The sequence below is a fragment of the Panthera pardus genome, unplaced genomic scaffold (genome assembly GCF_024362965.1).
Source record: "Panthera pardus isolate Hobbes unplaced genomic scaffold, ASM2436296v1 HiC_scaffold_20, whole genome shotgun sequence".
Classification (NCBI taxonomy): domain Eukaryota; kingdom Metazoa; phylum Chordata; class Mammalia; order Carnivora; family Felidae; genus Panthera; species Panthera pardus.
Window position 1 is genome coordinate 61,055,923 of NW_026526766.1, and position 17,034 is coordinate 61,072,956.

At 38.3% G+C, this 17,034-nt stretch overlaps 1 protein-coding gene across 5 annotated transcripts in view; it reads left to right on the forward strand.

Annotated features, from left to right (window-relative positions):
• TGFBR1 (transforming growth factor beta receptor 1) overlaps window positions 1-17,034 on the forward strand; it is a 57,610-nt gene that overhangs the window by 11,534 nt on the left and 29,042 nt on the right. For 2 of the 5 annotated variants that reach the window (XM_019454364.2, XM_019454365.2), the window contains exon 2: window positions 16,593-16,838. In XM_019454364.2, coding sequence (XP_019309909.1) covers window positions 16,593-16,838 — 246 coding nt within the window. Of the gene's footprint in view, window positions 1-10,900; window positions 11,120-16,592; window positions 16,839-17,034 lie in introns of those variants that run through there. The other 3 variants (XM_019454362.2, XM_053908124.1, XM_053908123.1) reach the window with 3 other exon arrangements.

Below are 17,034 nucleotides of genomic sequence, written 5' to 3' on the forward strand. Positions count from 1 at the left end.
TGTCTTTTGTCCTTTACTTTTCTTTCTTTTCTTTCTCTCCTTTTTTTTTTTTTTTGTAAATTATTTGAAATTCTCTAATCACCAACAAAGCAAGCCAATTAACACAATTATCACTGTAGATCACTTTCTTATGAACACATACTCTATTTTTTCTCTTTCCATTGTTTTTATTTTTCCCGTGGTAAATTTTAACTTTTGTTCTCTTCCTTATTTATAATGCATTAAAAAAAATTTTTTTTTAACGTTTTTATTTATTTTTGAGACAGAGAGAGACAGCATGAACGGGTGAGCATCAGAGAGAGGGAGACACAGAATCTGAAACACGCTCCAGGTTCTGAGCTGTCAGCACAGAGCCCGACGCGGGGCTCAAACTCACGGACCGCAAGATCATGACCTGAGCCGAAGTTGACTGCTTAACCGACTGAGCCACCCAGGCGCCCCTATAATGCATTTTTAAAAAATGTTTATTTTTGAGAGAGACAGCATGAGTGGAGAAGAGGCAGAGAGAGGGGGAGACACAGAATCCAAAGCAGGCTTCAGGTTCTGAACTCTGAATAGAGAGTTCATTGTGGGGCTGGAACCCACAAACTGTGAGATCATGACCTGAGCCAAAGTTGGATGCTTAACCAACCAAGCCACCCCGGGCACCCCTATTTATAATGCATTTATGAGCTTGAGTCTTTCTGCTCTCATGCAGTCTTTTCCCCCAAGATCACAATTGCTTCTTCCACTTTATTCTTTAAAAAACAAACAAACAAACAAAAGGCAAGGTCACATAAATATTCTTTTAGCTAGAAACTTTCCACCATTTCTCATTGATCATATACGTTATGTCAGATCTAGCCTTCCCTTGCCTTATGATGAGAGAAGGGGAAGGAGGGAGGAGTTTCAATAAATTTGAATTTAGGAGTCAGGCAGAAACCTTAGGGGATACTTTTCAAGGAGCAACAGACTCAGAATTAGCTGTGCATTGCAAACAGATGGCATGCCCTAAGGAAATAGCTGGGGTGCTTGCATCTAATTTAGCATAGAGATCCTGGAACTGGGGGGAAAGTCTCATGGAACAAATGGGTGTAATCACCTATGAACCATTCTAAACCGTAGCTAGGGCATAGTAATTATTGACTTCTATATAGATGTCATAAATTCTGTACATGTGCTGCATAATTCTATACATCAAGTCCTGATAGACCCTTACCTTTTAATAACCAGCCTTCTACTAGAGGCCTTCTTCAGTAACCAAAATGCTAGCATTAATGCTAACAGCAATTTGAAACCCATATTCCTAGTGCTAAGCTTCTGGACATTTATATCGTGATGTCTGAAAACTGTATTTGGTTGGTTCTTCTGAAAGGAGCTCAGACAACATTAGATACTCTCACATCCTCATGCCCCAAGAAAGGCCATGGATTTAGTGGTTAGAAATATTACAAAATATTATAAAAGTCACCTCATTTTGGCTGGTCTTTTCTGTCCTTATTTGGTTTAATTTAGCTGTATTCCTCTAGGAGACTGCAACCAGAATTGAACTGCTTGCTTTGATATTTTGTTTGACAAAGAAGATGAACATATCAGACTAGGGAAGTCAAGAAATTAAAACTTGTGTACCTATATGTGTGGTTCACCAAGTCTTTGAGATTTCCAGCAGTGTTTATCTCTGCCATCCCTCTTTTAGCTAAATTCAGTAAGTGTTTCTTTGTTCTGAAAAGGGATGGGAATGACATAAAGCTAAATACCAAGAGACTCAATTAAGTGTGGAAAGTGTGATTGCTTCCGTGGAGCAGGAAATAGAAAGGGCTGGATGTTGGAGAGCTGCTATCTTTTTTGTGGGAGGAGGGGTAACAGTTTTGTAGAATTATTTGACACTGTAGACTCTGTACATACATAACTTTGATAAAAATAAAATCTAACTAAAAAAATAATCAATGGTCAGGGCACCTGGGTGGCTCAGTGGGTTAAGCGTCCGACTTCGGCTCAGGTCGTGATCTCATGGTTCGTGGGTTCAAGTCTCATGCTGGACTCTGTGCTGACAGCTCCGAGCTTGGAGCCTGCTTTAGATTCTGTCTCCCTCTCTCTTTGCCCCTCCCCCGCTTGCATTCTGTCTCTTTCAAAAATAAATAAACATTAAAAAAATTAGAAAAGAATATTTGAATGACACAATAATAAAGATTTAATGTATTCCAATTTTATAATCATGAACAGTATTCTTTTAAAATACTTCTTCACTTTTCCAGGAAATTGGTGATAGGAAGGTCTGCAAAGAATACCCAAATTAGAAATTCACAACAACTAAAAGAAAAAGTCAAAATAAATAATATATCCTCTTGGAAATATAAGATTATTCTTCTAAATAATCCCTGTAGTAAAGAAGAAATTACAGTTGTAATTACAAACCATTTAGAAATGACCGGCAACACAAGCCCTACATAACAAAACTAGTGGGGATTTTGCTAAAGCATTACCCAAGAGAAAATTCGAAAGCAAGAAGATTTCAAGCTAGAGAAGGAATTAAGTACAAATCAACCTAACTGCATGCTAAGGAAATAAAGATTTAGAAAAAATTACAGTAGATTTGATCTATAAAACACCAAATTGATTCTTTTTAAACACAGTGCTAAAATGGACAAATATTTGAAAATCTAAAAGAAGAAAAAGACATGAATAAGAAAAATGATATAGGAGAACAGTATCTTTTTGACAGACTTTAATGTATTTTAATGTAGTTTAACTTCTGTTGTTTTCTCTTAAAGGTTAGGGCTTTTTGAATCCTATTTGATTAATCTTTCTGGACTCAATGTCTTGAAAATATTTATGTTTTATTCTAGAAGTCATCTTGCTTTACTTTAATGTTGATATGTATAGTCCATCTGGAGTTGATTTTTCATTATGGAATGAAATATATATATATATTATTTTTTAATTTAATTTTTAATTAAAAAATTTTTTTAACATTTATTTATTTTTTGAGAGATAGAGACAGAGCACGAGCAGGTGAGGGGCAGAGAGAGAGGGAGACACAGAATCTGAAGCAGGCTCCAGGCTCTGAGCTGTCAGCACAGAGCCTGACGCAGGGCTCAAACTCATGAACCGCGAGATCATGACCTGAGCCAAAGTTGGTCGCTTAACCGACTGAGCCACCCAGGCGCCCCTAATTTTTAATTTTAATTCCAGCTAGTTACCATACAGCATAATATTACTTTTTTCCTCTCTCAAGTTTTACTTAAATTCTAGTTAGTTAACATACAATGTAATATTTATTTCAGGTTTAGAATTTAGTGATTCAGCACTTCATACGATACCTGGTGCTCATATCAACAAGTGCACTCCTAATCCCCATCACCTATTTAATCTCCCTACCCACCTCCCCCCTGGTAACCATCAGTTTGTACTCTATACTTCAGAGTCTTTTTCTTGGTTTGCCTGCCTCTCTCTCTCTCTCTCTCTCTCTCTCTCTCTCTCTCTCTCCTTTGCTTATTTGTTCCGTTTGTTAAATTCCACATGTGAGTGAAATCAGGTGGTATTTGTCTTTCTCTGACGTATTTTGCTTAGCATAATACTCTCTAACTCCATTCAAGTCATTGCAAATGGCAAGATTTCATTCTTTTTTATGGCTGAGTAATATTTCACTGTGTATATGTATGTGTGTGTATGTGTTTTATTTTTTATTTTTAAAATTTGTATGCCTAATTGATCCAGCACTACTGTTGGTAATATCTTCCTTTTCCCAGGGCCCTGCATTGTCACTGCTATCATAAATCAAATAGTTGTAGATGTGAGAATCTGTTTCTGGAATCTATTTGTTCTGTTTGTTCTCATGCCAATACTTAATTAATAGTCCTAATTATTATCATGTTATGATGGGTCTTGATATTCTGTAGTGTAGGTCTTCCAAAAGCATTGTTTTCCAAAATTGCTTTGGCCGTTCTTGGGATATTTTTCTATATAGGTTTAAGAATTAGCTTGTGAATTCCTACACACACACACACAGCTGTAGGATTTTGATTTGATTTTGTTGAATCTGCAGGTCACTTTGCAGAATATTAACATCTTATAGTATTGAATGTCCCTCCATTTATAAATAAATTAATTTTCTTTTGTATTCTTCATAATTTCTGTCAAGTAATGCTTTGAAGCTTTCCCTGTAGAGGTCAGGTCTTATATATTGTTAGATTTATTCCTATGTATTTGATTTTGGATGCTTTTGTAAATGATACATATTTGAATTTTTGTTTTCTATTCATTGCTGGTTTGAGAAACACCTATCATGAATAGGTGTTGAATTTTGTTATTCTTTTTTTCATGTTGTTTATATCAAGATGATTTATATGATCTGTTTACATTTTCCTAAACTGCTTGAAGTCTCTTATTCCTGAATCTATACAGAATCCTGGTACAGCATCTCCCTGGAATGACTTCCCTTTCTTCTTTAGCCTTCTGTAAGTCTCAGGGGAGGCACCATCTTTGAGGGAAGTGTCCCTATTCTCTGCTCTCACCGCACTTTGTGCATTACCCTCTACCCATGGCGTGCTGGCTTTCTACCTTACATTGTGAGCTCCTCAGCAGCCTAGGAATCTCCTAGGCTTCTTGGTCCTCCTGAAGGTGTTCCTCCTTTGTTCCTACACAGGTTACATACACTGTTCTGGTGAAAGGTGTTTAGGCCTTACTCTGCGCTTCTAAAATATGAACTACACAGTGCTCGTTTCTTTATGGCTCCAGTAGGTCTTTTGCTATTTGCAGGCCCAGGTGTGACTCTCTTCTTCCTTTCATTCAAAGGCAGCTGGTGGGTGGTCACCACTTCCTTCTCTTACCACGGTTCTATTTTAGCTTTATTGTAGCCCAGAATGATTTGCCACTTTTCATTTAGGTTCATCCCTGTACCTCAGTACCTGTGCAACTGAGTCACATCACCTAGAGCCACTGTTGCTTTCCAGAGGGAAAGGCTTGAGTCCTTCATCGTGTCCTACTTGGGAGAGATCATCATAGATTTTCCAATATGCTTTTTTCCCCTGTGCTTTTAGAATATATCTAGATTGTGTTGATGTAACTCTTTGGGCATTTCTGTTTCCTCATCTGAAAAATAAGAGAAAAGGATCAGGTAATTACCAGGTTCCTCCAAGCATGAACATTTTATGAGTTATGATTCTCTATTTGTTAGGGATATGTGCACACTGGATGTATTCCAACACTTTGTTAATTTGGGTTGGAACTGAAAATCTACTTTCTTGTAGGTACGTCTCATGCTACTTACATCTCACGCTGCCTAAGAACTACTGAAGTTCTAATAACCCTATTCAAACAGTCATACTGCTGAAAAACTCTGTATGGGTACCCATGAATGGAGAAAGAGACAGAAATAGCTGACGGGAATGTTCACTGCTTTATGTGCACACTGTTTATATTATGTATTCTGTGTCAGTGTTGTCTTCTGGACTTGTGTAAAGGTTTGCTCTGATTCTCTGTACAGCAGGTATAACAGGGACTGGCACATAGTAGGTGCTAATAAATACTTGTTGAATGAATGCATAAATGAATTTTTTAGCATTTTATGTGCTGAGTACTATGCTAAGTGTTCTTTCTTTCTTTCTTTCTTTCTTTCTTTCTTTCTTTCTTTCTTTCTTTTAATTTTAGAGAGCTAGAGAGAGAGGGAGAGCATGAATGGGGGAGAGGGGCAGAGGGAGACAGAATCTTAAGCCGGCTTCCACATTTAGCACAGAACCTGCTGCCACGCTCAGTCCCACAACTTTGGGATCCTGACATGAGCCAAAATCAAGAGTTGGACACTCAACCAACTGAGCCACCCAGGGTCCCCTGAGTATTCTTATTTCTGTACATATTATCTCAATCTCAAACCTTCTGAGATTGCTGTTGTTATAAATTTAGAAAACAGTCTCAAAAAAGTTAAGCAACTTCCCCAAGATTACTTACAGGCTGTCTGGCAGAGATAGGATTCGAACTTCTTTTTGTCTCTGAATTCCCTTATATTATCATACTCTTGTAATAACCACTAGTCCACATAAACTATAATGAGAAACTATAAAGGTATGTTTAGATTGGGAAAAACCAAGAAATTCAGTTAATGTTGTAGCGCTAACCATCAGAGATAAAAGTTTCTCTATTCTTTTTAGGGGCTAGGGTACACATCTGCTCTGTATATCAACATACCCCTTCAACTCTTTGAAGTGGTTAAAAAAAAAAAAAAACAAGACACATGATAGCAATAGAATTATAATCACATTGTATATAGCTTTAGTAATATAACCATTTCCCTGTCCTTAAAAATGCTTCTAAAATATCAGCTTTAATGCCTATATAGCATCCCACTTATGACTGTGCCATAATTTATTTTGTCATTGTCATATTGTCATTCATATAGGTTGTTTTCAACCATAAAATGCTGTAACAAACATCTGCGTGCATATCTTTGCTCTTATCTCATGTTACTCCTTTAGACAACATTCTAAGAAGTAGTATTAATAGAGTTAAAGAAGTTTTATTTTTTTAAGTAATATTTACTTTTTTTTAAGTTTTTTTAAAAGTTTTATTTATTTAGGTAATCTGTACCCTCAGTGTGGGGCTCAAAGTCATGACCCTGAGATCACAGGTTGCATGTTCTACTGATTGAGCCAACCAGGTGCGCCCCCAAAAAAGTATATTTTAAAGGCTATTACTGTATCTTGGCAAATTGTTTCACAGAAAGAACATTAAAGTTTTGAAATTGGCATGAGGTGGCAATACTCCATATAGTAAATGTACTAAGTTAGGAGTTTTGAAGATAGTATAGGAGAAAGGGATGGAGCATAGGCATTTTTTATTTTTTTATGACACTGAATAGATATAATACACTCACATTTTTCTAAATTCAAAAAGTACAAATGTGTGTGTAGTGAAGTCTCCTCCCATCCCTATCATCTGGGTACCCAGTTCCCTTCCGTGGAAGTCAGTGTTACCTATTGCTTTTGTATTTCCAGGGAGATGCTTTGTAATATGTACAAGCCAATGTGTATATGCATTTTCCTTTCTTCTTTCCTTCCTACCTTTGCTTTTTAGCCAAAATGTTAGTGTATTAAATATACTGTTCTGCACTATGCAGTTGTTTTTTAGAGAGAGAGCCTGATCAGAGAAGAGGGGCAGAGGGAGAGAAAGAATCTCAAGCAGGCTCCATACTCAACACAGAAACCGATGTTGGGCTTGATCCCACGACCCCGGGATCATGACTTGAACTGAAGTCAAGAGTCAGATGGTCAACTGACTAAGCCACCCAGGCGCCCCCAGATTTTTACTTAATACATCTTAGGGGTTAGTCTATGTTAATCATCATCAAATTTTTGAAAACAATTTTTTATGAAAACATCAATTTTTTTTTTTTTTTTTTTTTTGTAGCTGTATGGGCTTCCATTTTAGTGGTACCATCATGTTATTTCACCAGTTCTATTGATAGATGCATAGGCAGGATTAGAAACAACCTAGTATAAAATTCTTAGGAAATTAATAACCATGTATGTTAGGCACTTTTCACATGTAAAGTATATCTGTAGGCTACATTCCTTCTAGGTCAGAGGGTATGTTCATTTGTAATCTTGGAAGTGTCAGGTTGCCTTCCATTTATATGGAGGAAGAGGTTATTCTGGATGATGGGGTATTGTCCATCAAATGGGCTTAAGGGAGGTACTTGAGTGGGAATTTCAGACAGCTGAAAGGAGAGCATTGAGAGATGGGAAAAAGACTTCAAAAATGAAGGTAGTTAAAAGTAAAAAAATTTGGTTGCTTGGCCATTTAATTGAGGACCCTGGTGCTAGTGACCACCCACATACAAAAGAGATACTCCTGGGATGTTTATTCAAGAATCATACTGGATCCTTTCTGGATTCTGGACCTAGGAATGCAGAGATGCATAAAATACTCATAAAATACTAACCTACAGTGTAATGGAGGAAATAGATCAACAAACAATTATACAATGAGTTTTGCTACCCTAAATGCTGTACCTTGAAGATGTCAACTTAAGTTGAATTAGTCAAAAAATGAAAACATGGAGGGGCGCTTGGGTGGCTCAACTGGTTAAGCATCAGGTCATTATCTTGCAGTTTGTGAGTTTGAGCCCTGCATTGGGCTCTGTGCTGTCAGTGTGGAGCCTGCTTCAGATCCTCTGTCTCCCTCTTTCTCTGCCCCTCCTTGCTCACTCAAAAATAAACAAATATTAAAAAAAAAAAAAAAAAAAGGAAAGTATGGGTGTTTAATATTTGATGCAACTTGTAACAATAGAATCTTACTATTTGAAGAATTGTAGAGTTTTAGTTTTATATCAACCCTTTACTTAGTGCAGGAGATCCCTACTTCACAAATTCTGACTATTGGTCATTAAGCCTCTGCTTAAATATCTCTAATGATAGAGAAGTCATAATCTTCTGTGAGGCAGTCAGTTCATTGTAGGGAGGAGCTGTAGTAAGGAAATGCTTTTTATGAAACAAAATTTACCACATCCTGACCTCATGATTTGATTTAGTATTGGAGTGAGACAAATAGACACTAGGTCTATAAAATGAGGTAGTTGTCTCCACGGCTAGGATACCTTTCCAGTCAAACTTTGTCGAATTCGTTCTTTGATTTTCTGACCCATATTTACATAGCAGATGGATGTTCAAGTAACATTGATTATTTATTATTTGGACATTTGTGGAATTTTGTGCCCAGTTCTCTCTCTGTCTCCCCTATCACCATGGCTACAGTTAACAGTAAATGCTGTTGACTTTTAAAAATCTGTTGTTAAACAGATTCCCCAAATTTGCTAAGCAAATCTTTATCCTGTATTTATGCAGTTTATTTTATTTGAGCCTAAACGAAGGCCTTTATATTAATTGTCCCTGTTAAATCTCATCTTGCCATTGAGGCAGCCTGTTCTTAGTGTGTTTTTCTTGGATATCAGTTAACTTTATATCAACTAATTCCATGGAGCTCAGGAGACTAGAAAATGGAAGTATTGTAAAAAACAAAAAAACAAAAAACAAGTGATTGAGAATTTAGGCATGCCCCTAGTCCTCCAGGTTGGAGTTGTATGTTGAATTAGAAATGTTTCTTAAGTCCTTGGACTTTCTGGAAGCATTTCTGGGTAAATCATATTTTTGTTTTAAAGCCCTAAATTTGGGAGTGGAATGTTATCCGGACTAGACTAGAGAATTCGCTTTCACGCTGTATGGTGCTTGGTGTTTTGACAAGCTCACTTTGACATTACAGCTGCCAGGTAACCCTAAGGGGTGGAGTTGAGAAGAACCACTGAGTACTTGGAAGAATAAAAACCCTGTTGGTGGTCAGGGTTTTAGCCTTGTTTACAGAGATTGGCAGCATATTTACAAAAGAAGAGAACCTAGTATGCTTTCCCCAGAGCTGGAGCAGGGAGAAGAGAAGAGAGGACCAGACTCCTTGAGAGAGGGTGTGGCACTGGGCCGAGAGGGAAGACCGGAGGCAGAACTGGAGTGGGACTCGGACAAGATTGTAGCAGGGTTGCCAGCAGTACCTAAAAGGGTTTGTATGTATTCTAACTTTTGCCTTCATCCTTGCCAACAGTGGTATGATCTTCAGTTTTTAACAGTAGCTAAGCAGACTGAATAAAAGACATCGTTCATGTCCTTTACCTGTCTTTTGGTGCATATTTGTAATATTTGGGAATACTCTCACTAGGTAGCAATACATAATTGTGCTATAATGGGAAGGGTAAGGGAAAGTAAGGGTCATCACCCGCAAAGTCAGAGTGGTGAAAAGATTGGAATTCAGTCTCTGAGAGGGAAATCTGCATCCTCCTGTTGCTTTTTTACTGCTGAGCTGTCTCAGCAATGAAGGAACCTGAGTCCTTGTGGGGCCCTTTGATTACATCTCCCACTATTAGAGGAATAATGTTGTATTTTGGTTTTGAATGTGTTGACTTTGCAGTAAAAGGCAAGCCAAGCAGAGTGTTTCTTGGAAGGCAGTTAAAATATGAGTTTGGAGCACAAGGCCAAGAAGTGTAGAGATGTAGATCTGAGAGGTAGCAGAGGGCTGACTGTGGACATGGAAGAGTGGTGTCATGTAAACCAATAAAGAACAATGTGTCAGTGTGTCTCATATCCTGAAGAATTTTAGAAAAGAACATTGAATTTCACCAGAAAGGCATCACTAGTAATTTCAACAGATGTTTCAGTCAAGTACTTGATAGAGGGAAAGAAGGATCGTGAGACCAAACAACAAGGGTTGAAAAAGGAGGGAGTATTGAAGTATATGCATAAAGCGGGGAGTAAGTTATTGGCCTGAGAAGACAAGGTTTCTGGTGCCAGTTTTTATTTAATCAACAAAGGTCATAGACCTGTCTGTTCTGTGTACTGTTCGCAGGCTGTCTGCTTTTCCACTTGTTTAGCAGGGTACCTGGGTTTGTGAATCAGCCCTGGGTGGCCCTAGCTGACTATCTAGCAGTGAAGGGAGGTAGAAGGAATAGGGTTTTGATGTGTGACCTCCAGACACACTCAAATGAAGCAATGATGGAAATTTCCTTTATAGTTGGGACCAAGTGCTAGAATCTCAACTTGGGATTTATCACCATCAGTGAAGTTGATAACCCCAGGAGTCCCGCTGTCTCTCTTTACTGTTGTCATTTTCTTTGACAGCTAGATGTTTGGTTTCTGACAGCCCTTCACATCACACCAACATCTTCTAATTTTGAAAATTCTGTGATTTATTTTGCAGTCTTTGGAAATTTCTATTGCTAGTAATTGTATTTCCTGGCATGGGATTGACAATTTTCTGTGAACGCAGTGGCTTTTCATTGCAGTGCTGAATCGTAGTGAAATCTGCCTGAAGACCTTAATGGGGAATAAGGTTAAGCTAAATTTTATTTGCAGGAGAGATACCAATGCAAATAACTAAAGTGATAATTAGTAATTCCTTCTATACATAGCCAAGTTTGTACATGGTTTGGTTGCAGGAGCAATATCGTGTCTTACCTTTCTGTCCAGAGGCTGAAGTTTTCTTTTCACCTTGATTGTAATGCAGATGCAGATTTCAGAAGTGAGAGTGTGGGAAAATGTGCATCATAGAATGGAGGAAGCTGTAGCTGCTGGTAGATATTGGGGCCTGGAAGCAAAAGGTGACCAAGGTAGGAGAAAGGTACTGAACAGGGAGTTTGATTCGTATCTTTGCTGTCAGGCAGAAAAGCCCAACTCTAGGGGTCCAAGCAAGAAGCTGTCCTATTGAACCACTGGGGAGTCTTGAAAGATTTGAGTTATTTAACATCTGGATACTAACTCAGAAACATACAGATACCAATACCATCACATGTTTGTGATGAAAACGTAGTGGGAATTCACATCCACCTGTAACATGGGTAGGATGTTGTTATAAATTATTTTGGTACTCCTCAGTTTTAGTTTCTGCATTAATAAAATGATGGAACTGAATTAGAATGAGACGGTCTTCAAGGTTTCCTGCGGCCCTGTCTAGGACTGTACAGTGGAACTTTACATACTACTTTGGGGAAGACGCGTTTCTTTGGTGGCCTACAAATAAAAACTGTGTGGAACAACGCCATTTATTATATGTGATAATTCTGTGTGGTCACATATGATTTATATTAGTAGTTTCAAGATGTGCTATTGTACAGTATCTCATTTGATGATCTCGTTGAGATGATGAAATAGGTCAGGAAGGGATTATGTTCATTTTGCTGATGAAATGAAACCATTATGGTTAATATCTTGAATAGTTATTGAAATCTGATGGTCTCATTAACATTTGGGATGCTAGCCGCCAAGGATAAAATCCTGCCACTGAGGAGAAAAAACCTCAGGACAAAAAGCTGTCAGGACAACTTTCTCACCTTCAGCTATCTAGCAGAGTTACATATGCTCCAAGTTCTGACTCAGATGGCCTGTGAAGCTTTTCTTGATATCCCTTCTACCTTGGCACAGTTGAAGCGCTTTGATCATTGTCCTCCAGACCCTGGATTTTAGTGCTCCGTTTAATCCACCCTGCTGAGCTCTTGCAGTCCAGATACTTGTCTTATTCATCCCTGCACCCCGCAGCCTGCGCAGTACCTGGCAGATAGATAGATATGCTCAGTGAGAAGTTGCAGAATGAAAGAGTCGAGTTGGTGGGCTTGTGTTAAAGGATGCTGCAGAGGAGGGTGTGAAACCTGGGCTCTGGGGTGGGAAGAAGACATCATTGTACACCTTTTTTAGATAGAAATTTTGCCCTGTATGTGCGTTTAAAAATTAACAACAGCCTAATTAATAAAGAGAGGTAGCTAGGGGTCAGATCTATCTATTCATAAAATAAATTTGAATTAAAAAATGAGAATTAAAGGTCATGAATTCATGGAAATTTTTAAATTCTTGTTTTATTTTTTCTCTGAACTGTCATCATATATGTCAACTCTAAACATCATATATGTTTAACAGCAATCTTGTATTCAGTCTCAACTCTGATTTAGAGTAGTAAAATAGAATTTTAAAATTCTCGCAAGAAATAAACCCTAATCTGGTTAAGCTTTATGTTAAGTGAAGTTTATATTTGTCCAGTGACCTATTCTTGTTGAAGGACACTTGTTCAGAGAAGCCCTTTAGCCCTAATTTTCTCAAACTTGCCATAAGTAGTAACCCCTTTAAAAGGAAACATGCAGAATGTATTTTTCATGTTACTTAAATTGTATAGCTGTGAAACTAGATAAAAAATTTTTTGTTGTTTTTGGCTCATTTATAACTATAAACCAAGACTGCAAATTAAATACAAAGACAACTATGAAACTAACAAATTTCAAGTTAATAGTTATTCGGTGAGACAGGTGATGTTTAGGTTTCACAATAGAAAAAAATAGCCTCAGGTCTCATGCCATTTTAAATCTGTTTATTTTCACGTGAGTGATACTAAAAGCTGCAAGTATCCATTCTCTGTAAGTAATGTTGTGCAAGGTGCTATTAATGACTTTAAGGCTTTGTTTTTAAGTTCGGGATAATCAGACCTCATGTCTGACCAAAACACTTGCCAGCAAACATTCCTTAAATACCGGTTTTAATGAGATGTCAGCTGTGGTGTTCACTCGGAGATGAGGTTAACATGATGACATTACTGAAGTCTTTATTAAATGGTTCTCTATACCAGCTCATGCTGGAAGTGAGAATGGAAAAATGTCATTGGATACTTCCATCCACATTTATTTCTAATGAACTTTTGCAATTGTACTGCAAAGATAGGACCCATGTAATACTTGCAGCATATATATGTGGCATTAGCTGTTAGACTGTTTGTTGGCTTTTGACGATGCCTGTATTGTCATATGCTCTGATGATTCTAGTTTCCTGTACAGTATTTTTCACTGTTGGTTACAGTTACAATGAGACCTTTCCTTGCACAGTGTGCCATGAGAAACGTTTGGCCTGAGGGAGATCTTAATACAACCAAAGAAGCATCAGTGAAAGACAGCCTACTGACAGTACTTGTTTAGATTGTGGTTACTTATGATCCAGAATTTTTATCATTCATTTTAGATTATCTTTTAAATGAAAGCATTAAAAATTTTTTTATACACAATTTGTAGACTCCCCTTCTTCTCCCAACATACTTGGGACCTCTGGTTTGGGAAATACTGCGTCAGCATGTATTTTTGTGATCACCATCTAAGAGTCCAGGATTAAACGGTGGGAAAACAAATTTTAAAAAACTTGGCCCTTCTTAATGTAATGAGAGACACCTTAACAGCAAACTATAAATAGAGTGATTTGTTCGATATGACAAGTCTTAATTAAAGGTCCACAAAGAAGACTAGGAAACGTATCATAAGGACCCACCCAGTTATCTTAAGGGTGGGGAAGAGTTTAGAGCATATCATGGAAAAGATCTTGTTTGAATAGGGTCTTAAAGGATGAGAGGTGGGTTTAAATGAAGCAGAAAGATAGTATGTGTGAAGACCATGGCCATGAAAGACATGATGGTGGGAAATGTGTGGCCTTAGATGGCATTTGCGAAGGGAGCCGTAAGTTGGAATCCAAAAGTAAAAGTCTTGTTAGGCCAAGCGTGTAGGTCTCATTTCATATATGCTAAGAGAGAAGATGAAGATCTTAGAATTGAGAGAGTATTCATGGCAGTATTTTTTATACATAGCAATTACACACTGTATCGTAGCGTTCGCCTTCTGTAGGCCTTGGAGCTCTTCAAGTGCTGGAACCATAAGTTGGTCTTGGTACACTAAGCTTTTGGTAGAGTAACTGATAAAACTAATGGTTAGACAGTATTGGTCGATTGACTAACCATGAGTACAGAGGATTCAGGAGAGAATTATGACAGTCTCCTATGGTGGTGGTTGTGATCTTTTGTGGGTGACAGACTCCTTTGTGATTCTGCTGAAAGCAACAAACCTTGAAAGCCATATATTTGACCTGCAGTTTCATGGCATTCATGTATCCCTGAAACCAGTCCATGGATTTTTTAGTCAGAATCCCTCCTTAGGAAATTATACCCGGGGAACCTATAATCACTGTGAATAACTACTGTCTCTTTTAATAATCTTTAAGTATTAGACTATGGACTATGACTGTGTCTTTTTTAATACTCTTTTTGAGTTCTTGTGTTTGGGAGGAGTTAATTCAAATAGCTGAACTATTTAAGAAGAAGAAAGAACAATTTTTTTTTTTTTTTTTTTTTTTTTTTTATGACGACTAAGGTAAAACATTGCTGGTCTGTAAAGGTAGTAAGTATATTAGTTAAGCCAGCAACCAAGAAGCACTTGCTTGAGGCATTCCTGACATTCCTGAGTTTGGTTTTAGCAAGTGAGTTGAGGTCCCCAAGACCACCCTTAGGCCCAGTGATTTGCTAGGACTAACAGGACTCAGAAAAGCTGTTGTACTCATGGTTATGGCTTATTACAGTGGGAAAGATACATAGTAAAATCCTCAAAAGGAAAAGGCACATGGGGCAAATCCCAGGAGCAACCAGGTGCCAGCTTCCAGGTGTGCTGGCCCAGTGCAGTGGCACAGGTGCACTCACTCCATAGCTCAGCATCACTGTGACAGCACGTGCAGAGTGTTGCAGCTTGGCAAGCTCAGTGGAGCCTTGGTGTCCAGGGTTTTTATTGGGTCTCAGTCACACAGGTTTGCAGTGTTCGTATCAGGGAGAATGTGCCAAGGGCTCAGAGCTTATTGCCTAGGGACTAGCCAAGGGCCAGTCCTAAACAGGCCTTTCTTGGGAATATGCAACATTTGAGCATCACAAGCCTGTTGAGTTCTCCTTTCCTGCACAGTAAGCTGTTCAGAGAGTTGGCTTTCTTCTGGCCTGCCTGTCTAGCTATTCTTTTTCTAGATATGCTGTTTCTGTGGACCTCCTTGGTCTCATCATAGGTAGCCATTCTGTGTACTACATATCTGGACTGTAACGTTTTCCTCTCCAACGAGTAATTGGGAAGTTTGTTTGGACCTAAGGACATAACTGTGTTTTGCAGTTTCATGAGTTTGTAGTGAAATCTAAGTGCCCATTCTATCATTCATTTAACAAAAGTGTTTTTTTTTTTTAATTTTTAATGTTTATTTTTGAGAGAGAGAGAGAGACATAGGGCCCACAGGGGAGGGGCAGAGAGAGAGGGAGACACAGAATTCCAAGCTGTCAGCACAGAGCCCAGTGCAGGGCTCGAACTCACAAACTGCGAGATCACGACCTGAGCCAAAGTCGGACGCTTAACCGACTGAGCCACCCACGCGCCCCTAACAAAAGTTTTTTGAATGGTGGTATGTAACAGGCCTGTTAGACATGGATTTACAGAAATGATTAATATGGATCTCTGCCTGCAATGTGCTTATAGTTTCATAGGGGAGAGAAAAAATATAGCAATCCTGTTAATGTGTGCTTTGGGAAGCACTTAACCTCATTGGAGACCATGGTGGAAGGTCTGTGTTTGTTTGTAGGGGAAGGTGTTGGTAATTACGGGAAGACTTCCCTGAAGGAGTCACTTCTCCAGTTAAGCCATAAAGATCAAAAGATACAACTGGGCATGTTGCTAGTGTTTCTCCAGTCTATGATTACCTTAACTGGTGCAGTCTCCTTGGCTTACTGAGCAAGCACCCTAATCCTAGCTAGAAGATACATGCCTTTCTCAGGGTTTGCACAAGAGGAAAGAGAAATACAAATCTATTTCCATTACTCCATTACCATAAATCCACCCAAATGACATTTCCAGCCTCTAGTGAAGTAGGTAGTTGTATTTTCACATATTGCTTCCAGGTGGGGGAATATGTGAATACATAGCTTTGGGCTGATAAGAATAACCATTAAAAATTTACATGTACTGTGTTTCAAATGGGAGAGCCTTACCTTGATGAAATTACTTGTAAGAATTTTTCTGTAGTTGTAAACCAAAAAGTTTTAGAAAAAAACCTCGGTCCCGATTTTATCACATTTGACTCCTATGTATGTGTGCTTCTGAACAGAATTTGGAACTTCTGACAGAAATAAGCATTTTATTTTTTGAACAGTGCAAAGAAATTGTATTATAATAGGATCAGGAATGTATTATTTTAGTGAATATGGGATAACTTCACATTGTGAACCTTGAGAATTTTTTCTAATAGAATCTTCTCTTTTCCCAGCATTACAGTGTTTCTGCCACCTTTGTACAAAAGACAATTTTACTTGTGTGACAGATGGGCTCTGCTTTGTCTCTGTCACAGAGACCACAGACAAAGTTATACACAATAGCATGTGTATAGCTGAAATTGACCTAATTCCCCGAGACAGGCCGTTTGTGTGTGCACCGTCTTCAAAAACCGGCTCTGTCACTACAACGTATTGCTGCAATCAGGACCACTGCAATAAAATAGAACTCCCGACTGTTGGTAAGTGGTTGTGTAAGACTTTTCTCTAATACTGCACGAAAAGCTGATTCTGACCCTGGTTTTAGAACTAAAACCTTGCTCCATGGAGAGGCAAGAAGGAACTTGTCCGTAGTTGTAGAGTTATAGGAGTAGCCAAGATCCTGCTTGCTGGGTGTGTGTTGTTGGAGAACGTGGTTCCAATAATAGACTTTCTCTG